This window comes from Taudactylus pleione, unplaced genomic scaffold (assembly GCF_031769625.1).
Source record: "Taudactylus pleione unplaced genomic scaffold, aTauple2 ptg000117l, whole genome shotgun sequence".
In the NCBI taxonomy this organism is placed as follows: domain Eukaryota; kingdom Metazoa; phylum Chordata; class Amphibia; order Anura; family Myobatrachidae; genus Taudactylus; species Taudactylus pleione.
This window is the reverse complement of record NW_028284519.1, coordinates 1,205,519-1,233,373: the sequence shown is the minus strand read 5'-3', so window position 1 is coordinate 1,233,373 and position 27,855 is coordinate 1,205,519. Positions and strand designations below refer to the sequence as shown.

General features: G+C 43.8%; 1 protein-coding gene across 3 annotated transcripts in view; it reads right to left on the bottom strand.

The window, feature by feature from the left end:
• Window positions 1-20,251: 20,251 nt before the first annotated feature.
• NUTF2 (nuclear transport factor 2) overlaps window positions 20,252-27,855 on the bottom strand; it is a 66,924-nt gene continuing 59,320 nt past the window's right edge. For 2 of the 3 annotated variants that reach the window (XM_088471940.1, XM_088471941.1), the window contains exon 5: window positions 20,252-20,751. In XM_088471940.1, coding sequence (XP_088328066.1) covers window positions 20,638-20,751 — 114 coding nt within the window. In that variant the 3' untranslated portion in view covers window positions 20,252-20,637. The remainder of the gene's footprint in view (window positions 20,752-27,855) is intronic. The other variant, XM_088471942.1, reaches the window with a different exon arrangement.

Genomic DNA, 27,855 nt, shown 5'->3' with positions numbered 1-27,855 from the left:
GGGCCATGACCAGTAGAAATGGAATGAGTAGTGTCCCTGACTTTAGAAGGTTGAAATATCCTCCCAATATTTCTTAGACGAGGGTTGAAGCATCTTGTAGCAGGGCCCCAATCGAAAACTTGAACTTTCTTTTGCTCAGTGGACATCGCCTCCTTATCTGTAACTGAAGAAACGGGAATCCTGAAACCCTGCATCACCCTGGAACCCGGCGGCTTGCATATTGGGCTGTTCAAACTGTCACGATCCAGTGCAAGAATTCCTCTGTGGAGGACGGTGAGCTGAGGGGTTCGGGTGACTAGGGGAGTGACTAGACTAGGTCTCCTAGTTGCGGCCAAACCCAGGTTTGGCTAGACCTGCCCAGAGGCGCGGAGTCTAACTCACTTGGTGGTTTTCTCCAGTGACCCCTCCAATTGGGATTTGGTTTTCAGCTGCACCAAGTGAGCAGGTCGCGGCCCTCTGGATAGGTACCTGGGAATGGCAGAAGACCAGAAACTATAATGAATGCAATAGCACTGGAGGTGAATGGAATGAATGAACTCTGGAAATGGAACTGAATGCTGTAACACAGGCATGGACTGGAAACAGTTAAGTATGCAGAAAAACACAGACATATACTGGGGATTGCAAAGGCAAGAGCAGAGTGGACTCAGGGAATATATGGGAATGCTAGAATGATTGGAGCTGATTACCAGAGACAAGACACTGAGCAAAGAACACAGACATATACTGGAGATTGCACAGACAAGAGCAGAGTGGACTCAGGGAATATATGGGAATGCTGGAAATGATTGGCAGAGACAAGACACAAAGAGAAGTCAGGCATACACTAGGAGAGTGCTAAATGCAAGTGCAGATTTGCACTGACAAGACACAGGGCAGATTGACACAGATATGTGCTGGGAGGTCCAACTGTGACCTAATGAATACCAGCAGGTAATCTGACACCTCAGTGACACAAGGAAGCTGCAATACTAGCAGCACATATACAAAGACACACAGACATAGAAAACAAAACAGTCAGGATACTGGGAGAGAACTGCTCTCAGACTAAGAATAGCTTGGAAGCTAATACTGGAAACTGGAGAACTGTGAACAGGCTGAAGTAACTCTCTGAAAGATTAGCACAGAGCAACGCTGGTATCACTGGAACAGAGAAGAAGTTGAACAGCAACTTCCTGGAGTTCTGGAGGCGGATTTATACCCAGGGGTAGCAGATTACTGGAGCACAGCATCAGCTGACTGAAATCATGCTACCATAGGTTAGGAGTACTGTCACATGAGAGGAACTGTCATGGCGGCGCCCATGATGGGAACTCCGATCCCCATCACACACAGCCGACCATGGAAGCTCGCAAAAAGCACCTAAGGCAGAATACTCAGCCCCACATCCATCACTGCACCAGACGTCTGACTGCAAGGAAGTCAGGGGAAGCCGGCAAGGAGGTGAGAGAGGCAGATCCTAGGCTGAACTCTGACAATCTCCACCACATGTAGCGGTTCAAAAAGAGGGCCCTGGATGGCCCAAAGAACTACCGCCAAATCCCAAGGCGCCACTGGGGGGAAAAAGGGAGGTTGAATCCAGAGAACACCCTGGAAAAAGGTGCAGATATCCGGGAGCAGAGCTATCCTTCATTGGAGCCACACAGACAGTACAGAGACATTCACTATCAATGAGGCCAGACGTAGGCTGAGGTCCAAACCAGATTGAAGGATTGCTAATATTCTGGAAATACGAAACACTTGAGGGTCGTAATCCCTAATGCGACACCACTGAAAATATGTATTGCACACTCTGTGGTAGATCCTGGCTAATGCAGGCTTACGTGCTCGAAGTATCGTGCTGATGACCGAGTTAGAGAATCCCTTGGACCTTAAGATGGATTTCTCAAGAGCCATGCCGTCAAAGACAGACAACCCAGGTCTGGGTAAAGGCAAAGACCCTGAGACAACAGGTCCGGATGTTGAGGCAGCAGGAACGGAGTGTCGATGGAGAGAGTAGCAATGAGTAGCAATAACATCAGGGCCCAGCAGAAGCTTGCCTCCATCTTGCTTGAACTTCCTAAGAACTCAAGGAAGCTGGGATACTGGAGCAAACAGGTACACTAAGCTTACTTCAGCATCCTTTGTTCTGGACCTGTACATTGGCAACTTGTGATTGTGACGGGAGGCCATGAGGTCCACCTCTGGGAGACCCCATTTGTCCACTAGGAGTTGAAACACCTCTTGGTGAAGAGACCATTCCCCTGGATGCACATCGTGACAGCTGAGGAAGTCCGCTTCCCAATTGAGGACTCCCGGAATGAACACTGCCAAGATGGCCGGGAAGTAACACTCTGTACAAGTCAGAATGCATGACACTTCTGTCATTGCTGCACGACTTCGAGTGCCACCTTGATGGTTGATGTAAGCCACCGTGGTGGCGTTGTCGGCCAGAACCTGCATGGCCTTTCCGTGAAGAACGTGACTTGTCATCCTGAGGGCCCTGTACACAGCCTGAAGTTCCAAAATGTTGATTGGAAGGATTGCTTCATCCGCTGTCCAATGGCCCTGAAACGAGTGCGGTCACTGCTCCCCAAACCCCGGAGACTGGCGCCCGTTGTCAGAAGTACCCAGACCATGATCCAAAAGGGGCAACCCTTGGTGAGATGAGCTATCTGTAGCCACCAACACAGAGACAGGTGCACCTCCAGAGAAAGCACCAGTGTCTGAGTCCTAATCCGGTGGGGTAATCCGTTCCACTTGGATAGTATCAGCCCCTGCAGGGGCCATGAATGGAATTGGGCATTTACCACCATGTCGAATGTGGACACCATGGATCCTAGAACCTGCATCGCAGAGTGTACCGACACCCAGCGATTGCACAGGCAACTGCGCACCCGCAGTTGCAGAGAGGAGATCTTTTCTGGAGTCAGAAAAATCCTCTGCTGATGAGAATCCAGAAAGGCTCCCAACTGAACTATCCTCTGTGAGGGAATTAGGGAGGGCTTTTTCCAATTGATCAGCCACCCGTGCGCTTGTAGACAAGCGATCGTCAGGTGCAAGTGTTGCTGAAGTACCTCTGGAGAGCCCGCCAACAACAGGAGGTTGTCTAGGTTTGGCAGGAGTTGTATACCCTGACTCCGTAGGTGGGCTGCCATGACAGAAATGAATTTGGTAAATACCCTTGGAGCCGTATAGAGGCCAAAGGGCAGCGCCCAAAACTGGAAGTGTTGTTACAGTATAGCAAACCGCAGATAACGCTGGTGGGAAGGCATTATGGGGACATGTATAGGTATGCATCCTGTATGTCCACTGATACCATGTAATCCCCAGGTTCCATAGCCAGTATGATGGATCGTAAAGTTTCCATCCTGAACCTGGGTACCCTGAGGAACTTGTTCAGAGATTTGAGGTTGAGGATTGCCACCGCAAGCGGTGATCCACTCTTACCTGTACCAGTAGATCCAGCAGCAGTTCAGGGAGTCCCACGGAGTCCGGCTAGCACAGACTCCGTTGACCCGCCAAGATCCCCAGATCTGTACTGGCGGCGCGGCGCAGGCGTGGTGACGGAGCGGCAGCGCAGACGTCCTATGGACAGTCTGCTGCTGCCCGCTCTGAAGAGTAAAAGTAAATAACACGATCAACTCATAAAATAAAACAGCTTTAGGTCTGCAACTGCAAACAGTGACCCGACTCCGGTCGGGCACCAACTAAAACTGAGGTGCCTGTGGATCAGGGGCGGGGTATAGAAGAAGATGGTTTCCTGTGCATCCTTGAAGCAAAGCTTTTAACTGCGTGGTGCCCGGGATCCAGATCCAGCTATGATCCAGCTATACCTCAAGGTCTCCCTGTGGAGCCTATGGACCCTGAAGAAGAAAGTACAAACCTTTATTGTGTTAACGAATAAACAGTATATACATTGCAAGAAGAGAAGACAGCAGCAGCTGGTGGTGTTCTAGAAGATCACCCATCATTGTTAGCTGGGAAAGACCAGTGGCAGGCAGGGCAGCAGTCAACCCAGAATGGTGGGGGATCCTATTAGCCAGTCACTGTGGCTGCGGGCGAGAAGTGAAATCGCAGCTTCCCTGAGCTCCTTGAGCTCAGCTGCAGGAAGATTTAGGATTGCCCTTCAGTAACCCGGCCGAGAGGAGTGTGGGGGGAGGTTGCCGCAGCAACAGACTGGCCGGCCAGGTTGGCAGATTCCAGTGGTGGCCGTAAGATTACATTCAACCAGCCACTGGCAGGCATTTCTGACATGGTCGCAACCAGGACAGTGGTTAAAAAGTTGAGAAATAACTTTCTAATATTCAAATTTTCTCACCTGCTTTTATTGCTTCGCATTACTGCCTCACAAGAACTGAGGTCTTGGGTTCGATTCCCAACATGGCCCAGGGTGGAGTTTGTTCATTCTCCCCTTGCTTGCGTGAGTTACTCCCTACAATCCAAAAATATATTGGTAGATTAATTGGCTATTGACACACACAAAAAAGAACCCTAGTTTGTGTACGTTTACGCATGATAGGGAATATAGATTGTAAGCTCCACTGGGGAAGGAACACATGTGAATGGTCAAATATTCTCTGTAAAGTGCTGTGTGCGCTATATAGATAACCAGTAATGAATTACTGCAAGCATTAAAACCACATATGAACAGGTTGGGGCGATTCTGAGTCGCAGGCAACTTCATATGTGGTCGCATACTGCTACATATGCATTTGTACACAGGATTCAGAGTATTATAGTCGTTTCTCTGCGTCAACTAAATGGGTGTTTACACAAAATAGATCTGATCTGTGGTTGTGTCAGGGCGTCATGGGCGTGTTGCCAGAGATGGGGTCTATTAGGAGTTGAGCATATGCACAATGGAGGCCAAATCCATATGGCTCTCCTGCACCTACATCATAGTGATGACAACATCTCTTGTGAATGGAGCTAAGACTCATAAGACTCAGAGTATACATATGAGTCCTGATTCAGAGGTGGACGCAGTGTTGATGGCTCACGCAAACCGCCAATGTTTTATGTCTGTGCATGTGTCTGAGTCGCACAGCGCATTCGTCCTGATTGCACACAGAGATGCAGAACCAAATCAGATGCACGTCCTGTAAATTTTAGTGGGTGTTCCTGGGAGGTAACGGGGTTGGCACAGACGATGCGGGTGTGTCACTGAAAACAGGTGCGTTCAGAGACGCACAGCTGCTCACACAGGTTATACTCAGATGGAAAAACTGCACCTGCCACAGTGCGACAGATGGTGCATCTAAAGACTTTGCAATGGGCGTCTCAGCTCTTTAAAACTTCGGAAATGGCATTAGGATAAAGATGCAGACGTGACTGCGGCAAAAGACACAACTGCCGTATCTGCATCCACCTCAGGCCCATAGTTGCATTAGCTTACCATTCACAATCCGTTTGCAGCGGGTGTATTATGTACGACTCCGAATTAGGCTCTAATGCTTTTACATCAAATGTTAGGAAAAATATATATTTCTTTGTCTTGCTCCAATGGTAGGAATCTATAACATTCTCCCTATGATCATTACCCTTCTTTTATTATTATTATTCACTGTTTCTTTAGATTTCTTTGCTATTTTTATAGCTTCAAATGCAATCCGTAGCTTACAAATAGCTGCTGCTCTAGCTGTATTTCAGTTATTATATACTCCCTTAAAAGCCAGGAAGAAGAGGAGAATATAGCCACAGGCGCCATAAAATGGGATTTATACAAAATACAATGAAACAATATACCAGTAGTTCCAAAACTTTTTTGAATCACGGTGCCCTAGAGTATCAGCAATGTTTTACGGCACCCCTAAGCCAAAAGGTTGTTATTGAGAAATTCTGAAAAAAATGATTTAGTAAATTGTGCTGACCTGTCATCCTTGGGCTCAGTTATGTGGTGTCGGACATGTTTTTGCACAACTGTTTGTCCACATATTTACATTACATTGACCATAAATAATTTGATATGGAGCTGGACCACCAACCTGAAGCACCCCAGCATGCCACAGCACACAGTTTGAGAACTACTGCAATATACCATTATTAGCGCATTGGCAAGTTAGTATCTTTGTGAATCAGAAAAATTATACACTGAAACACAGTGGCTAAGTTTTCTTTCAACACAGCAGTTCATGAATCAATTTAAACAAGGTGATTTAGTGTCCACATAAATCCAACCTCTTTAAGTGGCAAATGTTTAGGTGCAATTATGAGATTGCATGTGCTGCTCTTTCTATATATTATCTGGGTATATTTACTAAAGTTAATAATTATATTAGTGGTGCGCTCTGGGTTTCTAAATGCAACTAATTTGTGGTGATAATCTCTAAATAGTGCGCTCTATAATTGATTGCAATCAATTATAGAGCGCACTATTTAGAGATTATCACCACAAATTAGTTGCATTTAGAAACCCAGAGCGCACCACTAATATAATTATTAACTGTGCTTGTGTAGAGGTGGGATACCTCTTTTTAGTGGAGCTGCTAGGGTCTTCACAAACGAGAGATCGAGAGCGCTGTTAATCCCCCCTTTTTTCATATTTACTAAAGCTTCTAAAACAGACAAGTGGTGATGTTGCCCATAGCAACCAATCAGATTCTGCGTATTATTTTCTAGAATGCAAAAAGGAAATTATAGCAAAGGGTAAATTTACTAAAGTGAGAGTTTTAGAATTGGAGATGTCATCCATAGCAACCAATCAGATTCTAGCTAATATCTTCTAGAAGGTGCTAGTTAAATGTCAAGTAGAATCTGATCGGTTGCTATGGGCAACATCTCCACGTCTAAAAACTCTCACTTTAGTAAATATACCCCCTAGAATCTGATTGGTTGCTGTGAGCAACATCACCACTTGTCTGTTTTAGAAGCTTTAGTAAATCTACATTTTAGTCTCTAATATATGGTGTACATACCTGCAACCGCGTCCGGCTCTAGGGAAATTTTGCAGATCTCGGCTCCTGAATTAAATAGTGTGAGGTGGATAATCCCATAATGGTATTTGGCCGGAGTCCCCAATGTGTGTCACACCCTTCTGAGGAAATCCCTGTCTGGGAAGAAACACGTTAAGGACCATTACTACTTGATCATGAACATGGGTGCAGCAGTATACATGGTCTCTTCTCCTTTGGCTGGTACCCCACGGACAAACTAAATAATCAACTCCAAGACACTGCATGGCTCTAATTAGCGGCTGTTACTAATAGGACATATGAGGCCTATTGAGCGGAAGAATTTTTTCCACTTCAGCGACAATCGTAATGATTAGATCCCGGACACCACACGGCTCTAAATAGTGGCTATCACCATTACCGGAGGCCGCATGTGGCCTGAGTAGACTGAGCCCTACTGAGCAGCAGGATTTTCCTACCATAGCGATGAGTGCCTATACATTACCCACCGGGAAGTGCCTGCTATCAGTGATAACATCGGGGACTCAAGCCAAATACCATTAAGGGATTATCCACCTCACAACATTAAATTTAGGAGCCAGATCTGCAAAACTTCACTACAGCCGGACGTGGCTGCAGGTACATACAACACATATTAGAGCCAAAAGGGGTCTATTTGCTAAGCTGTGTTAGGAGATAAAGTGAACGAAGGTAAGGCACCAGCCAATCTGCTCTTGTCATTTTTCAAACACCTGTGACATGGCAGTTAGGAGCTGATTGTCTGGTACCTTATCACCGTTTATTTTATCTCCTAACTCAGCTTAGTAAATAGACCCCTAATTCACTCTCTTTGTATACGGCCCAAAGACCAGACACTATATAGAAAGAGCGTGCAAACTCAAAATTTCACCTAAACATTTGCCACTTAAAGAGTGTGGCTTTATGTGGACACTAAATCACCTTGTTTAAATTGATTCATGAACTGCTGTGACCCATGGTGTTAAAAGTACACTTAGCCACGGTGTTTCATTTTTCTGATCCACAAAGATACTAACTTGCCAATTCTAGCTGTTTGATAGACTGCAGTGATCTTAAGCTGGCCACACACATAGCGATGTGCACACGATCAGCCGATGTGTACGATTTCCTTTGAAACTCTCCCCGGCACCTCTGCACACGATCTCCACACGATCTGCACACAATTTGGTGTCCAATCTTCAAACGATCTCTCCTGCATCCAGTCTTTCACAGTGCATCGTGTCCTAGATTGTGAGATCTGCCCTACTGCACGGCACATTTGACGATGTGATGTGCGACCAGCAGGGACGCGCATCGCTTCGTGATCGTGAGTGGGGACTCACGATTTACTCAGGATTTGGCCATATTTTACACGATCTGTTGTTTTAATGTGTCGGAATCGGCCAGATCGGGTAAAATATCACTATGTGTGTGGCCAGCGTGGGATTGTAGAAACCATATAGTTATTATAGTTTATAATTCATTATTTTATTTTTGTGTTTGTTTTTCATCTATTTTTTTTACTATTTTTATGTGGTATAATTTACTGTATTAATAAATATTCAGATTTTTTTAAGGGCACATTTGTATTTTATATATCATTATTCGTTGACTGTTTCTAAGATCAATAAGACCATTTGTTCCACCACGCTATTATTTTTTCTTTGTTTGTGTTCCCTTAATAGCCAGTTGGAGTGGGCATGGCTTGGCAGCCATACAAAGAAGTAGCACATTGCTTAAACTACTGCTAAACTTTGTTAGCCCAATTCAGAGTTACATGTTATTCAGTTGCAGTTCCACTTACGCTGTGTGCATGGAACAAATGTGGATATTCACCTGTATGCGGGGTTACATCTAGTCCAGCATCTAGGTACATGGTTTGGTGTAGGTGCCATTAACAAAGCCTCTGATATACTGGACACTGAGGGCCTGATTCAGAGCCGAACGCTCTGAGCAGAGCGCTCGCTCTGAATCAGGGCCCTCCTCCCTCAACTTGGAGCGGCCTCATGGCCGCTCGCATAGCTGTGGGTTACCACCCACAGCCATAGCGAGTTTCCATGATGATGGTCGCGATGGTCAAGACCATCGCGACCATCGGGCTTGCGACCAGACCCTGCGGTAGGGTCTCGGTGACCGCAAGCCCTGGAGTGATTTTGGCTCTATCAGAGCCAAAATCACTCCCACTGACATCACTACTGATGTCAGTGGGGCCGGACTCAGACGGTAGGCGTTCCCATGGGAACGCCTCCGTCTGGCAGCCACGTCCCTGGCACGCCCACCAAAGGGGGTGTGCTGTCACTCAACATCGACAGCATGCCCCCTTTGGTGCGAGACCCATAACGACGGCCTGGCCGTTGTTATTCAGGTCTTGCGTATGCGCACGACGGAGCTCCCTCCGTCGTGCGCATTCACAATTCGGCACCATCGACCCACTTGCGAGCGTCCTGCGCTCGCGAGCGGGTCTGAATCAGCCCCTAAGATGCCTCCCGAGGCACTACTACTGATGTTGCATTTCCCTAAGCTTCTGTCTATGAAATGGGGATTTTGGCTATTCGAGCATTCATTTGACCCCTAAACTGCCAGCAGGAAGCCATTTGCCGAAGTTGCATCTTAGTCGCAATGCGATGGACTAGGACCAGGAGACTGCAATGTTTAATATGATATGCAACACTTGTATATCTGTGTACGACTGAGTCTGTATATAAAGCACAATGGAACTTGGCGTGAAAAAAAAAGCTGAGTGTGCTGCATCGTAGCACTTCATATACAGATTCAGATACTCAGGCGTACACAGATATACATAAGTGTTGCATATCAAATTAATCAAAACTGTCTCCCGATGCTTCCGAGTCCCATCACATAGTGACTAAGATGCATTTTCACAAGAAAACATGCAAAAAAGTTGCTCTACGCTACGAGTCACGCGGGACCTGGTGCTTCGAGAGGGGCTGTTTGGCGCATCTGCAGCAAAGATGTGCGAGGGTGCATCTGTAACTGAGCTCCAGGAGGCACCACTCTAGATAACACAGGGCCCCTGTACATACTCAGTATGATATTACAGCATTGACTATTTGGCACAATAAGAACAAACAGTGTCACTGTAGTTTAATGACAGATCTCTGCTGCCATTCTGTGGCCATATGTGAAATGAAAGTGTTATTACTATATTCCAAAGACAACATTAATGAATAAATAATATACTAAACTTCACATGGTACAAGACTATCTACAGTACATGCCTCCCACCCAGTTCTATTGAAAAACAGTAAAATTATTCTATACTTCTGAACAGACATACGGGTATTACAATATATGTAGGTAATAATGTTTAGCTTTATTGATCTTAGAACTTGAGTAGTAAAAGTCAATGGGCCTAATTCAGACCCGGCGGCTAAGATGCAAGCGCTTGCTGCTGCCGATGGTATGCATTGTGCGCACGCATCGCAGTGCGTGTGCGAATACCTTAGCGAGAGTTCACAATGCATTTTCTCATTGTGCATAGACAGCCCAGCAGAGTGAGTGACAGGGGAAGCCGTTTGTAGGTGGTAACAGGGGCTGGCCATTAAAAACGGGGAGTGGAGGTGAGAACACAGGTGTGCCTGAGTATCTCAACCGCGTTTTTAGAGGTGTGCATAATTAAAAGACAGCATCATGGTACACGTCACCTGGCTTGTTTTCACACTGAAGTGCTCGCAGTGCTTGCGGCAGGGTATGGTCCACCTCAAGCGCTGCGATAGCATCCGATGTACCGATAGTTGCATACACTTCCTGAACATGAGGTGCACAAGTAGGCGTCTTAAAACAGGCTGGTGGGTGTCTGCATACACTATGTGATCCGTATCTAAGAAATACTGGGCGTGCTAATGGATTGCTCTGCGATAGCACTGGCTAAGAAATTTGCATACACATCGTGCGAGCGATCGTATCTAGCGATCGGCTCTGAATCAGGCCCAATGTCTTTCTATGCTATTTGGTTAATTACCTATATTGTTACACACTGTTTTACCTTGTTCAGGGGCAAACACATTAATTTTGGAGATTCTGCTAGACTAGCATCCTTAAAACAGCAAATGATTATTTACTGATAATTTCATTTCTTTGAAATACTTCATGGTACCCATTACTCCGAGATTACATCCCTTTCCCTTAGAACTGGAAAGGAATTTTTGCCCCTTTAGGGTCCGCCCACTTCAGGTATATAGGTCCCCTCCTCCTATCCCGCCACGTGTCTCCTCAACTTTAGGGAGGGTATATTATAGGCTGCCACGACTTAAGAAGTGAAATTATCGGTAAGTTATAATTTGCTACTTTCTTCTGCCTACTTCATAGCAGCCATTACTCTAAGATATACTAAAGCATAATATATATGGGAGGGGAATAATAGTCAATAGCAACAAATCATGCTCAAATGACTGAATTTATTCAAGCCACTGTCCCACTGAGAATATGACTTCCAAAGTGGGCTTCTGAAACATCCACAGCATAATGCCTTGAGAAGGTATGAACAGATGACCAGGTAGCTGCTGCACATATATATTCCTGATACTTCAGCCTTCTTTGCCCATGAAGCCGCCATTGCCCTGGTCGAGTGTGCCTTCAGATTCTCTAGAGCAGGGATTCCCAACCTCGGTCCTCAAGGCACACTAACAGTCCTGGTCTTAGTGATATCCATGATTGAGCACAGATGGTTAAATCAAAATAACTGAGGTACTAATTAAGTCACTTGTGCTCAAGTATGGCTATCCCTAAAACCTGGACTGTTAGTGTGCCTTGAGGACCGTGGTTGGGAACCCCTGCTCTAGAGCTTTACCCCCATTTTCTTCATACACAAACGTAATCAATTGTTTGATCCATCTTGCGATAGTCTGTTTCGTGAGTGCCCCACCTTTGCTTGCACCTGTGTGCAGGACAAACAAAGATTTAGTCTTCGTACATCCTTTACCCATGACCCCTGGAGAAGTCATGTGTCATGACGGAGAGATTGCTGGGACGGCCGCGTCATCGGGACTTCCGTTCACCTCTAGCCATCCCCAGTAACGCTTCTGTGCCCTAAGACTCCCTGGCACTTCCGAACACCATACCTTGTGGAGAAGGACAAACAGGCAGCAGCATCATGTAGCAGCAAACACCGATGTATATCGGGCATGCTCAGGGGCCCATTAGATGATAAGCCGTAGCATCTCCCCAGGGTGCTACCCTCCTCAAGATCGCGGCTATCAGAGGCCCTACTTAGAACAAAACAACTTCCTACTCTCCTAAATAAGAGACAGGAAAGACTGCGGAGGGATAAGGAGAGGGGACCTATACACCCGAAATGGGCGGACCCTAAAGGGGGAAAAAACCTTCCTGTCTAGGATTAAGGGAAAAGGATGTACTCTCAGCTGCCATGAAGGAGGAAGAAACAAAAATCAACAGAGCACACTATACAGAGATTGGAACTTTGTCCTACAGTACTTGCTGTTGAGTTGGTTAAACTAATTACATCTAAAAAGACCATTATACTTCAATAAATATACTTCGATATGAACAGTAAAGCAGCATTAGGCTACATTTGCAATGAAACCAGACAATTTCATTTTTATATATATCTAGCTGGGATACCCAGCGTTGCCTGGGTTGAAGACAGGTCTCTGAAGTACACCTTCAACCTTTGTTTACATTGTAATCACCTATAAACCCATTCTGTTGATCCTGAAAAGGACCCCACTGTTTGTTAACATGCATGCATACAGTGGTGTAACTACCGTGAGTGCAATGGGTGTGGGCTCTATGGTGCCCAAGTTGTCTCTGTGGCCCGCACTCGACCTGCATCCAGTAACGCACACAACATGGGCAGGTCCAAGCAGGGCCATCAATAGGGGCCCGGGTGTCAGCAATGTTGATTTGCTTCCGGCTCGCCAGCTGATTACAGCTGGCAAACTGGCAGGCAGTTATGGAGAGATAGCGCCACCGGTTGCGAGGCAATCAGAGCTTGCAGACCGGCAGCCAATCAGCAGTGGTGGCTCCCGATTGGCTCACGACCGGCGCCAGATTCAAATTGCACCGGTGTTGTCTGTCCATGTATGCTGCTGCGCTAGCTTAATTAGCTGGCGGGCCGGCCCCATATCCACACCTGCCGGCTGCTGATGGCACCCAGTGGAAGGTGAGATGCTGCTGGAGGGATAAGGGGAGGTGAGTTGCTGGTGGGGGGGGGGTTGGGTATAATGTGTAAGGGGCATTACTATTGTGTGGAATAGTGTGTTATATGGGACACTACTACTATGTGGATTCATCTGCAAAGTGCATTATTGTGGTATAATGTGTAATGGGCATTACTGTGTGGCATAATGTATAAGGGGCACTGCTACTGCATGGCATACCGTGTATAAGGGGTACTACTGTGTTGCATAACCTGAATGGGGTCTGTGTGGGCAAGTGTCTTATCTCTGGGTGGCCCTTTTAAGATCTTGCTATGTGGCCCTCAAAGTTTTAGTTACGCCAAGGCCACCACACTAAATAAAACACACAGAAGTGGCGCTAAATGTCTATTTTTGCAGTTACACTGGAATAAACGAAATCCTTAGAAAAAAAAACTAAAAAGAGAGCCATGTGGTTATTTACCAGTAAAAAGGAAATATTCCTATTCATTATTCACATACTAAAAAATACATACATAATAAACAACATTTCAAAAAGATGCTTATACAGCAAGATATTACGTTTCAACACTTATAGGTATTCTAAATCTCTGAAACCCATTCACTTTCTACAATCTCAACACAAAGTGATTGTAAAGTTGCTATTTTGAATAGAATGGATAACTGGCTACAAATGTAGCTGGCGGTATAGATACCAGAGATCACACAAAGAGTTCAGTGTGGCTTATGCCTCATAAAATCCGATGGTTATATCAGGACATCCAATGAGTCCACTGTGGGTGTTGTATTAGGGGACTTGTAAATAAATATTTTGGTGAGATATAGTATGGAGCTCCTTAGATGGATAATTCTGCAGCTTTAGTGTAGGTGGGCTGAGCAATGCTGGACTCTCACAGACTGAGGGATGTCATCAGCGGTATGTAATTAGTAATCCCACTCAGGAGAAATGTGCTGCTGGTATAATCAGTAGTGCAGTATTGTATATCCCACTCCAGGAAACTGGGCTGTCGGATGGAGTGCTGTGTGCCCATAGGGTTACTCACATGGTTGATTATCGGAGAACCTGCATATAGGCTGCAAATGTGTTAGCAGCTGCGGTGCTGTTTGCGATGGCACCAGTGGGTGTCTCAGTACTATTAGGGGAGAATACTATTTTCCATTCGTTCCTCTGCAGCATATGAAATCACAGCTGTGATTGCAACACCGTACATCTCTAAATTGGACCCTAAGAGAGCTGTTACAGCCAGTTGCCTAAAAGACAAAACAACCTGCATCAGCCCTGAAAGTGACGTATTTGGGCTTGTGGACATTTCATACTATGGGGTCTATTTACTAAGCAGTGTTAGGAGACATCACTTTTCACTCTAAGGTACCAGCCAATCAGCTCCCAACTGTCATTTTTCAAACACAGCCTGTGACATGGCAGTTAGGAGCTGAGTGGCTGGCACCTTATCACTTTTCACTCTGTCTCCTAACACTGCTTAGTAAATAGACCCCTATGTCCTCAGATTGTCAACTTGAGTCTCATAAATTCCAAAGATTCTCAATGTGGAAGTCATTTGTTAAAACTATTACCTGCCTAAAGCTGGGTACCGTCCACCTGACGATTGGTAAGTGTATACACACTTACCAATTCATAAGCCCGATGTGGCGGGCCTGACAGCTCAAACGGGTGGGTATGTAGGTCCTGCAGCATGTGTACGGGCGAAACGCACCACCAGATGACAGATTCTTTCAGATATATCGGCCATCTGCTGTACAGCAGATCGGATATGCCTGTGAACGATGTCATTCACAGACATATCCGCTGTACACACCTGGCGACGCACTATAGATATATCGCCCATTGAAACTAATGGGCGATATATCTATCAGTGTGTTCCCAGCTTAACCCACATAGATCAATCCTTTAAAAGTGCCACACATGCAAATGTGAATGGCTGTACATGCTGGTACCATTGTCAAAATACTTACAGAGCAAAAGAAATACAATGATATAGGAATATCATTCATATCGTAGTGTCAAAACCTATGTTAAAAAGATTGGCGGCTTTACAAGTTGGAAACATGCCCTGAGAAAGCAATGACCCATTTCTCAAAGATAAAAGCTTTTTGACATTAGTAGGTTGTTTTAAAGAAGCAAAAACTTTGGATCTGATGAGAAAAATCAAGCAATTGTTCCTAAAATTCACCTTACTTCCTTGATCGTGCAACCCTATCACTATAAAGTCAGAGCAGGGACAGTTATTTACAGAAGATAATCTAGGAGCAGCTGGGTTCTGGAGAATTGGAGCAAAAATATTTGTAAGTAGTGTATACCTTGTGTAGAAGTCATTGTGCACTTTAAATACAAAATATGGCCAATCTCCCAGCACATACCCTCCTTTTATCAATGTTGGGTTTGTTGTATTTAGCACCTCATATGTCATTACTAGACACAGTGGAGGAGCCCACACAACCAGAAAGCATTGGGCAGTTGTATTTACCTGTATGAACATCAGAGCTGTTCACATGTCATGGAATATCTGGATTCTTCAAACTTAAATGTATGGTATTAGATGTTCCACAGCTAGAGGCCCTGTGAGACAGAGGAGTGGAGATGTACTTAAGTAACCAGGGTTGTGCATTGCTCTTCAACCCACCTCATTCTTCCCACACAGGAGGAACCTGGGAAATAATGATTACCATGATTTGCCAAACTCTTACTTCATCTTCCTACAAGTAGCAACTGCAAGACTCACTTATGAGAGTATAAAAGTCTCAGGTATTGTTGATGCCAGGTCTGACCCATTTGTGTTTACTCATTTCTCAGAAGACAGGGAGAATTCATGATCCTTCTGGAGAGACCAGTAACAATGACTTGGTGAAATGACAATGGAGACAATTACAAAGCCTTTGTGAACATTTTCTAGGTCAGACGGGAAAAACAGTAAATCTCTAACTTTCAAACATTTGTGTTTCGTTCTACTGCTACAACTTGATCCTGTCATGTGCTCATGCATGTTTGTTTGCATGCTGTTTCTCATGCATCCTATGTTTGCATTGTTTGATTTATTCACATTAATTATCTTGCCTGTTTATTTTCTAGTTTTAAAATTCACATTTATTTAAGTACTAAAATAAATACACAATTCTTCAGATTTTAGCATCTAGTTTATCTTATTGGATAGTATGAAAGGGTCAGCTGTGTGTCAAGATACACAAAGGCCCAGATCAATGTGTGGCAAGGACAGAACAATCACCATTAGAATAAGTAATCCACCCAAATGGGAAAGTGCATTTTTGATAAGATTAACAACTAAATAAAAAAAGAAAACGAAAAGCAGATCAGATAACCATGCAAAATACTGTACATTAGTTAACTTACCTTGCAGGTTCGGTAAAAAGTAACACCCCCTCTGCCACACACACACCCCCATTGTAGGTAGCATATTCTCCTTTCTAACCATTACTCAAGCAGAATAAAGCCATTGCAGAGTGAGTGACAGGCTGTGAGCGTTTGGAGGTGGTAACGGGGGAGTGACCAAAGAAACGCAGGTGTGCCTGTCCATTTGAACAACGTTTCCTTGGCGTGCATAAATTAGCCACTGAGACGGCATACAGCTTTAGTGCTCACTGCGTTCAACAGACTTGCAGCTTCTGCGGCAGGTCAGACCTGCTGTAATTCTGCGTGAGCGGCCGATGTTACTCGATATTACCGATGTATACGCAGGGCCTATGTATACAGTTTATACAGCTTAAAAACCAAACAAATCACAAAGAAAATGGCCCAATGCTAACATTGTTACAAACATTACTTGAAATTTTAGTAACAGCATACTAATCTGGACCTGATGGAGAGTTGCAAGTACTGGTATACTCTGCCCCAAAGAAACATACCTGGAAAAAATGCATCTATTTGCCTCATGCAGAGCTTATACTTGTTCACCCAGTTTGCTACATTTAACTCTGATTCAGGCACTTAGATGGGATATTTATACCTTTAGGGTCAATACAGCTAATCCTTTTAGTGTAATTTTGTATCATATCAATCTGTACAATGTAGGAATTGTATCTGCTGCATTGGTACTACAGTAGTTGTTTTTTCTCCCTATTTATAATCCAGACATAGAATTGTAGAACTTTATAGACCAGTCTAATCTGTCTTGTACGGTTTCTCTTGATTTGCCGGAGACCAGTATATTGTCACAATATGGCCAGACGGATATTTCCTGTTTCCTTAGATGAGCCATAAGAGTCACAAAAACGTCTGTGAACGGTCTTTATGTAGTTATCAAAAGGAAGGAAAGTATGTAAATCGATAGTGATCACCTGGAACACAATCTTGGGTAGCTCTGATGTTGCCTATTGATTTGTATGTAAAGGTAGGCATCCTATATTGAGGCTAGAAAATCTTCTTTCCGAATGCCTGCTAAAATGGTCTTCAGAGTCTTCATTGTGAATTGCTTTATTAGGACAAATATTTAGTTCTCTCAGATACATTATTGTTCTGAAATCCAAAGAGTTCCTTTACCAGGAAAAGACGTGAAATGAATTCTCTTCCTCTCTCTGCAGGATGTACAGGCTTCACCGATTGTTATTGCATCAGTTTTCTTAAACTTGCAGTAATTTCTACTACTGTAGTAGGAACGTCTGACAGATTGGGTATGTAATGCCGGCTGTCGGGATGCCTCCTATCAGAATACCGACAGCCGGCATACAGAATACCCGATGGTTGGTATCCGGACAGGGGTCGGGTAGTATACCTCCCCTCTCTTCTTGTAGTCTAACCCTATGTTAGTGCCTAAACCTAACCCCCCCCCCTAGTGGTGCCTAACCCTAACCTTCGCAGCCGCCGGTCTTATAACTACATCTCCGTCTGACATCACAAATCGGTTCATCTTGGTGTTTTTTTTTTTATTTATTCTATATGGTACCCCCTAAATACCACCTCTAGCATCCATCTGTCCTGAACAAAGCATCTCCATCTTTTGGCAAATTTCAAAAGCCTGCCCCCTACTGGCATAGTTGGAAGGGATGTAGTCGTTGTTTTGGATTGGCTCTCCTATACAGTAGGTCTGATGAAAGGACTGCTGTCATACCAAAGTAATATTTTCTATTGTTCTGCCAACCAGGCCTGCAACTTCCGACCTCCTCTAAACGGTTGACTGTTAATCGATCGGGATGCCGAGCGCCGGTCTCCCGGTGTCGGTAAAATGACAGGCATCTAGATTTAGACGCCTGTCATTTAACCCTCGCCGGGATTAAGCTGCTGGGAATCCGGGTGTTGGGATCAGGTCCGCCGGCTTCCCGACTGCATACCAACAGTACACACACAGCAGATAAACATAAATACACTTAAGTGCCACAAGTCATGGAATAGCAGTATGCAGAAGTAATCGTAGTTGGCGTCATCATAGAGTGACCTCTTGGAAATGCCCAGACCTGCATCAATTGTAATCTAACATCTTGTGAATCAGTTTTAACACCGGTCATTCCATTTCCTAAATTATGCGGACATTCCTTAATCTACAGTGTCAAGTGTGTACCTTGAATACCTAATGGAAGGCATTACCACCTACCGTGGACAGCGCAGTGGCCGACCACAGGTGTTTAATGACCGTGACCAGCGGCGTCTGGCCAGAATGGTCTGTGATAACAACCGAGCAACAAGCAAATCACAACCACATTCAATCCAGGATGTAACAGACGTATGTACAGCAGTTCAGTGCAGCGTTCTTTAGCTTCCATGGGATATGAGGAGCAGAAGACCCACCAAAGTGCCCTTGTTAATACTACAACACAGGGTCTCACCTGGGCTCATGACGTCGCTATGTTGTATTTTATGATGGCTATTTGCAGCTCTTCATGGACTTCATGTTCCCCCACACCAATGAAATATTCAAGCAGGATATTGCACCATGTCTTTGGTCCCAAGTTAACCAGAATGAGTTCTGACTAATTGTGTGGCCACCACGTCCGACATTAACCCAATGGAGGATTTATGGGATGTGGTGGAGGGATCCATTGGCACCCAACATCCTGCACCTGCAAATATCAGAGACCTGTAAGAAACTATCCAGAAGGCAAGGGTCAACTTCTCAACAGCAGTCTACTGTCTACTTGTGGAATCTATGCCATGTCGAGTTGCTGCATTTTGTTGGGCTTGAGGGGGTCCTACACGATACTAGGCATCTATCCCATGACTTTTGACACTTCAGTGTAGGTGGAATTGGCATAACCAAATACTCTGGAGTGGAGTCTAAGACCCCCACCAGACTTAATCAGAAATCCTCACAAGAGGATATGTACTTTACTCAGGTTGCGGGCCCAGTGTAGTTGGTTCTCACCGTGAAAGCAACAGTACTTTGCTGGAAACACTGCAGATGAAAATGCAGGTAGGGATGGTCTGCTGTCTAGGAAACCGAACAACACTGGAAGGAAACTATACTGGTCGTTTCAGCAGGATGGTGGCCGGAGCCTGAAGGAACGGTCCTCCCCACCGTGCCCGGCAGTAACAAGAGCCAGTGGTAGTGTGCAACCCCACTCCAGTGCTATGGGGATGTAGTCAAAAGGTCAACAATGAGAATGTTGACATAATGTTGTCAGTAATGTCGACATTCTCATGTCAACAGGAGAAATGTCGACATTAGGGTTAGGTTGTAGGGGGAGGATTTGTTTAAACTGCTGGGGGGGTTAGGTACTAGGGGGAGGGTTGGGGATATGGATAGGGGAGAAATATACACCAGAACGCCAGAGGATTGTAAGTCTGACCTGGAAGTCACACAGTCACTTGACCACCGGGACCCGGAAGATGCTGCAGCTGTCAGGAGCACGCAAGTCACCGTTGGGCCACCAGGTACAATATGTCAACATTCTAACATGTCGACATTGCATCACTGTCTGCGCGATGAATGTCAACATTATGACCATGTCGACATCCTCATGTCAACTATATCACTGTCAACATATCATACCCAACCCAGAGTATGACATGATCTACAATTAATGACTAGCATAAAATTTCCAAACCATGTCATTCATCTCATTCATTTATGTTTTTGGTTTATCAGTGGTAGTTGCTATTAGATAAATAGTGAGAATAGTGAAATGAGCATATGGACTGCAGTATTTGATTTAATTAGATTTCTAGTTTATGATTGCAGGAACACACAGAAAAGATCATCATCCTGAAGAGGAGGTTATAAGGAAAACAAAAAAGGAGACCAATGAGCTCTCAGCAGGTTAAGTCGATGGTGCCTTTTTTTTTTTCTTTTATTTCCAATTTCTTTGGATCACTAGATAAACAAGTTTACATAAAAAGCAATCCAATCCAAAAGGCAAAAAAGTTTGGACACTGTGTTAAATGCAAACAATTCCGAAAGAAACAAATTTATCACCCAAGTCATTGCGCTAGTACACAATTATAAGCCGCTTACATGACTACACGGCATTAGGCTGATTACTTCCTTGCTCTGTTGTAATGGCTTTTTCAGTTGATATAAACAGTGTATGGCGTTTGTAATGTTCTGTAGATATGGAGAATCATTTGTAGACACAAAACAAAAAGGGGAAATAAATGATTCAGAAGGGCAGATGAATAGTATTATCCTCTTTTCAGCCGGGAAAATTCAACCAAAATTATGCAGTGAAAGCCGGAACATGTCATTTGTACAGACCCAGACATCTTGAACGTTCTTTAGAAGAAACAGCTGATGAAATCCAATAACTGGGTCATCATCCGCCTGCAATAAAAAATTAGATGCATTAAAAAAATAATTTGATTTTAAAAACAAATCCTCAAATTTTCTTTGCATGGAATAAGCAACAATTGTAACACGTTCAGTGAAACATTTGGCACAGATCATTGTGAACTGGTTATTAAAGCTGCACTACCACCTAAGGCAGAGGTTCCCAATCACAGTCCTCAAGGCTCCCCAAAAGTTCATGTTTTAGAGATATCCATGGTTGAACACAGGTGACTTAATTAGTACTGCAGTCAATTTGATTTAATCACCTGTGCTCAACCATGGAGATATCTAAAACCTGAGCTGTTGGGGAGCCTTGAGGACCACGTTTGGGAACCTCTGGCCTAGTGAGTGAGAGAAGCTTTATAGGCCAAGTCTTCTGAGCAGATCCCTAATCTGTGCCGCCTTACTTCCTTGGGCTCTGTGCGAAGTTTCACAGTACCAGCTGAAAGCCAGTGCTGCGATATGGTTTTGGAACAAAAACAGTTTACTACTTTAGCTGGAAGTGCAGTTTTAACATATCTAAAACTCCTAATATTGTTTTTTTTTTTTATATAAAATAACTAGCAAAAAGGACAAATTGCAACTACACAAGGTGTCTTAGTAATAAAACACTTTGCATTTAATACTTTTTTAATGACAAAAAAAAATAAAATATATGTTTTACACAAATACATGGATTATAAAAAAAGGCTAATACTGCAACAAAAAGAGGGGGCGGGGGAGAAATAACCAGGCATTCGGATAAAGCCTATTTCAGAGTCAGAATATATGCACCTGAGACCAATTTAAGTAACAAGGTTAATACTTTATGTATTTTTTTATCTAAACATTTATTTTCATAGATATGGCTGACTGGTACCAGACATCAATACATAGCAACAATAAAAAAAAACAAGGTTGCAATATTAAAGTGTAGCTATTAGAAGCAAATAATTCATAAATAAAAGGAAACAAGGCAGCAAGTTGTGCGTGGATGCTGTATCTAGTAGTTACGTGTACTGGAGTCCCGGCGCAGGTGAATGATCAGTATATAGTACATTTGTCCTATATACAGACCTGCTTAATAAAGCCGGTGGTCCCCGCTGCTGTAATCGCCTCTGGACAAGTTGGTAATTGAGAAACCCGCACAGGTAACACGCACAACTTGCTGCCTGGTTTCCTTCTATTTATGAACATTATCTATAATATTTGAATAAAATATACGTGTTTTATAGAGAACACGCTAACATTGTGACTTTTTCATATATGAACTAAATCTCTGGCTTAGGAATTATTTGCTTCTATTAGCTAAGATTGCAACATTATATTTTTTATGGCTACTATGTATTGATGTCTGGTACCAGTCAGTTGTACCTATGTATTTTTTATCTAAACATTTTCAGAAAGTATTAACCTTGTTACTTAAATTGGTCTCATATGTGTATATATTCTGACTATTAAAGAGGCATTAACCGAGCGCAGTGTTATTTCCCCCCCCCCCCCACCTTTATGTTATATTTATGAAAGTTTTGCACTAAAACCTTGTTCACTTGCTGCTGGTCTTTACATGCCGGTTATATTGTTAAAATTATTAGCGTCAGGAGTCAGGTAGATACTCTGCCATTTGTTGAGATACTGCAACAAAACCATGACATGACATTTTAAAAAGAAATATAAAAAAATATAATGGTAAATGTGAAAATCCACATTTGACAGAAAAATGTATAATAGGAGGGATTCATTCCTTCACCGCTTGCAAGTAGAATAGGAGGGGAAAGGGAGGTACTTAAAAAAAAACACAAGTGAAGAGACTATGCTCTTATTTGCAGACCACCACCACCAGGGTTTTGATGTAGACAAGATAATGTTCAGCCCATACGCTCTTCAAATATAAATTAGCTAGCAGCCTGTAGCACTAAAATGTTTTCTAGTCCAAGACTTCTAAGACCATATAGATGTCAAATTTAAATTCTTGTTATACTGAAAAGTTCTTCTACTGTCATCAGAGATAAATTTAAATTAAATCAATGTCACCAGTGAAAAAAAAAAAGTTAGCGCTCAGTTTGAGCACAAACCCCAGAGGAAGACCGCGAGGTTGAAACGCGTTGGGTATTATTGCATGCTATCCAGACCCTAACAAAACACACTGAGTACCTAGCATTCATTCTCTCAGCCGAGTCACGTGACCAGACTATCCTGTAACACCCGGAAGTAAAGGGCAGTCAGCTGTGAATTCCACGGAGTCGAGTGTAACAGCCATGCTCTCGTAGAAGAGGAGGGAGAAGGACCCCCGCAGTGATCCCTTACCAGGGAGACCCGCGACAGCACCACTCCAACCACAGACCCCAAGCAAAGGTAGACGCCCAGCGGATAACCTTTAAAAAAGTGCGCCAGTTGCTGCATCCCCTGCAAAGTCAGTCTGGACTCAATCACTCCAAGCACCAGCTGTATCCACCACGCCACACGTGATTGGTTCCAAGCATAAGGTACAGATAAGCAGTATCAATATGCTGCTTGTCTTTCACTTGATTAACAACTAGGGGATCATAAGTGTGGAGCGGGCCGCCACCACCCACCTAAATCCTACTGCCACTTGGCACTGACACTGCAGACTGAGTTCAAAAGACATTTGACTTTTCTCTTGTTACCTGCGACGCTACTAATGTACCTCTGCACGAATATTAATGTATGTATATTGCTAGACCGCTAGTACCCATTTACCAATTGCTAGGCATTCGATCCATCTGCTATCAATATTATTTGCAATTGTGTTACCATCCAGGCATCTTGTACATGAGCTATTCGCATTTAAATGTTTTTTACTCTATCAATATATTAAATTGATTTATTACTCATTGGAATTCAGTCTTGTGAGATGAGTAGCAGGTTATCATAATTAGATCATACAGATTAACATCGTATTCTTAGGACTGACTATCACCCAGAACATCTGAGGGGTGAGCGCAGTTATTTTGTATTATTGCATTTAAGAGGAAATATAAGCTCATGAGTGAAAAAAAACCAAAACATTTTGCAGCAATATCATGCTTTTTTACATGTCCTCCAAATATAAAGTCTTCACATGTGGCAATATAATATATATATATATATATATATATATATATATTTATTTATTCTCTTCACATTGGACAGGCAGCACATACCTCCAGATCCACTAGCAGAAGTGCCTGGCACATAAATAGAAAAAGAGCCAGCACATCCAAATTATTCAAATAGCAAAAGTTCCTTTATCCAGGAAATGTCCATAAAAGGTACATGATCACATAAAGTGAAAAAAAGGGAGTCGTTCAGCATCAAATTGACAGGAGCAAGATTCAATCAAATACAAATAATGTACTCATCATGTCCACATCAAAGCACACGCCATCCCACAGGTGCTCCTGACGAAGGTGGTTATTGACCACCGAAACGGCCGTTGGGCTGGCTACTACTGAGATGGCGTGTGCTTTGATGCGGACATGATGAGTACATTATTTAGACTTGAAATTTTTCCAAAAAACAGGCAAAAACTTGCCACTGTCGTTTTTCGACAAAGTACACAACTTACATTTTTTTTCTCCTGTTCTGGGATGGAGAAAACTTTTCTCCATTTTTTTTTCGCCTGTTGTCGTTTTCGCCGCTAATTGAAAACGGCCCACTGTCTCTGAGGCCAAGGGTACCAGATTCTCCAGTGGTGCCCAAAGTCCCCGAAAGCCTTAACCCAGCACTGGATGCCAACTACTCATTTATGGACATGGCAGATATATTCTATAGAAAGAGTTTTAGAAGACAGAAAATTCTTTATGATTAGCTCTCGCGTTTACAAACGAATTTAATAACTATTTACCAGTTATATATATAGTGCACACATACTCCGCAGCGCTTTACAGAGAATATTTGGCCATTCACATCAGTCCCTGCCTCAGTGGAGCTTACAATCTTTATTCCCTACCACATGCGCACACACATACACACTAGGGTTAATTTGTGTTGGGAGCCAATTGCCAGTATATTTTTGGGAGTGTGGGAGGAAACCGGAGCACCAGGAGGAAACCCACGCAATCACAGGGACAATATACAAACTCTGCACAGGTAGGGCCGTGGTGGGAAACAAACCCATGACCTCAGTGCTGTGAGGCAGTAATGCTAACCATTACACCATCTGTGCTGCCCTAGTGATACATTCCTTAATATATGTGTTTATCTTGCTATACTAGTGTTGCAGTTGTATATCTTTTATTCCTTTGTTTATTACAATGGGGACTATGGGAGAAAGCCCAAACAAGAAACTGCTATCTACTGCTATTTGCATTTTTAAAAAAAGGTTCAGTTTCTGAAAGTGGGTTTTACACAGTGAGCGCTGAATTTCCTTACCCTTTGGGACAAAGGACTGTGGGTGCCCCTAAATGCGCAAATCAAGGGTGTATGGGTTCAAAACTACTGCTCATACTGAACAAAAATGTATCAAATGTATTAGGCATCTTTCAGATGCATACATGAAAATCTAGAGGGCACACAACTAATAAGTGGGCACATGTGGCCAAAAGGGACAAAGATCTGATTACTTTAAATAAGCAGCTGATCTCTCCACAAAGAGACACCATTCGTTCTAACAACATAACTGGGACTGACACTGTTACTACTAGGGATGTGCACCGACCCCCGTGTTTTGGTTTTCGATCTGTATCTCCTTTGTGTTTTGGATCTGGATTGCTTTTGCCAAAACCGTCCTTGCATATTTTGGTGTTGGACCTTTTTTTTTTTTTTTTTTATAAAAACTGCTAAAATTACATAATTTGGGTTTTTTTCTGGTCCTGCAGTATTATTAACCTCAATAACATTAATTTCCACTCATTTCCAGTCAATTTTGACCACCTCACAGCACACAATATTGTTTTCATCCGGTATAGGCCCAATCTGCACCAAGCTAGCTGGTTGACTAAGCTAAGCGGCAGCAGTGGGTGGAAAACACGTGGCAGTTCAACTTCCAACATTGCAAAGAAGGAAACATGTTTTCAATAATCAAGAGGCCTGATGAAAATGGAGTATGTATGTATTTGAAGGCAGGGACAGGAAGGGTTGATTGGTAGTAAATTTAATTTAATTTTTTGATTCCGAAGCAAATTTATGAGCGAGGAGGGAAAAGAATGGGTTAACAATATGTCTCATGTTTTGCCCACAAAATCAACCTGGTGATTCGGAATATTTTTTTAAAATTAAAGGGGCATTCAGGAGATGCTGTCTGTGGCCATAAACATTTCTGGACATTTTTGGCATTCAGCAACCACATGTCAAAGATTGCAGCAGCTGTGCAGCTCAACTTCCAACATGGCACATCAGGAAACAAATGTTTTTATTATTCAAGACCCTGAGGGAGTTGGAGTATGTATGTGGTTGAAGGCAGGCAAAGGAAGATTTGATTAGTAGTACATTTAATTTCATTTTTTTCACATCTTCGGCTAAATAGCAATAACATCGGTCCCTTGGTCCCACCTTTGGCTCACCAGCCGCATCTCCGGCCCATTGGCCGCAATCACCGGCTTCATAGTCGCATCTTCGGCTAATAACCATACCATCGGCCACCGCCATCGGCTCATCAGCCGCTACTTAGGCCCACTGATCACAACATTGGCCCATTGGCTACCAACACTGGCACATTAGCCGCACCACTGGCCATACGCCCGGCTCACCAGCCGCATCTTCGGCCCGTTGGCTGCTCCATCGGCCCATTGGCCATACTACCAGCTCACCCAGCTGCCTCTTTGGCCCATTGGCCGCTCCATCGGCCCACTGGCCATACTACCGGCTCACCAGCCGCATCAACGGCCCATCGGCCATACTACCGGCTCACCAGTCGCATCTTTGACATGTTGGCCGCTCCATCGGCCCATTGGCCATACTACCGACTCACCAGCCGCATCTTCGGCCCATTGGTCGCACCATCGGCATTTGCCGCATCATCGGTTCCAAAAAGAACCACCTTCGTGAGACCCCAGTTCTGACATCTACTCCTTGCCAATCTGGACGACTACCTTTAAGGTATATCTGGAGACCGTAACATTATAGTCGGCCAAATTATACTGTAGAAAGAACTTTGGGGTTGTCATCAGCCTTATCCATCCGTTATTATGGAGCAGGGACAGAATCCTGCCTAGGTGCTGGCTGCACAGATCCAAGTTCTTACCCAGAAGGTGCAGGAACTATCTATACCAGGTCCTCAAGGCACACTAACAGTCCTGGTTTTAGTGATATCCACGATTGTGTACAGATGGTTAAATCAAAATAACTGAGGTACTAATTAAGTCACTTGTGCTCAAGTATGGCTATTCCTAAAACCTGGACTGTTAGTGTGCCTTGAGGACCGTGGTTGGGAACCCCTGCTCTATACGTTTTGAAGAGAATCGTTCACCAGTGACCTGAATTGCCCTGCTTTGACATAGAAGAACCCACGAAGATCGGGGCCTCTTGCCTGTCGCCAGAGGAGAGACGCAGAAGGTGATCTTTGGGCCTTTGTATGTACTGCGGTGACAAAGGTCATTCTGTCAACTGTTGTCCACTCAAACCAGCAAAAAACAAGGCCTATGTGTTCGGGAGGAGCAGCACTTAGCGTCCATTTCCTCCAAAAGTTCCATTTTAGTGCCTGCTACTATCCAACTTGCTGATTCCATCATCACAGAAAAAAAAGAAGATTCCCGCCAGCACATTGAAGCAATATTAGCAAAAAATACGTGAATCCTACATGATAATAGTAATTCAGAGGTATTGGTTGCATACAATTGCAAATATACGATTAAGCGCCGGGCCAGCGTCAAGGCTCCTCTATACCGGCTTCCCTAACATTAAGGGGTTCACGTCTGAGGCGCAGAACAGCCCAAAAGAATCCAGCCAAGGACCACTCCCAGGGCATCACAGGAAAAATGGAAGAAAGGTGATAGTGAAGTGTAAAGTATAGATGTGTCAAGATAATCAATAAATGTTAATATAATAAAGAGTTAAAATTACATAAATAATAAGCAAACAAATGGAAAGGTGATGAAAAATATCTATGTGAATGAAGTGGTGATGCCCTGAAAAAGGCCCAGCCAGAGCCACTCCGGGGGCCCCACGCCCAAATGCTCA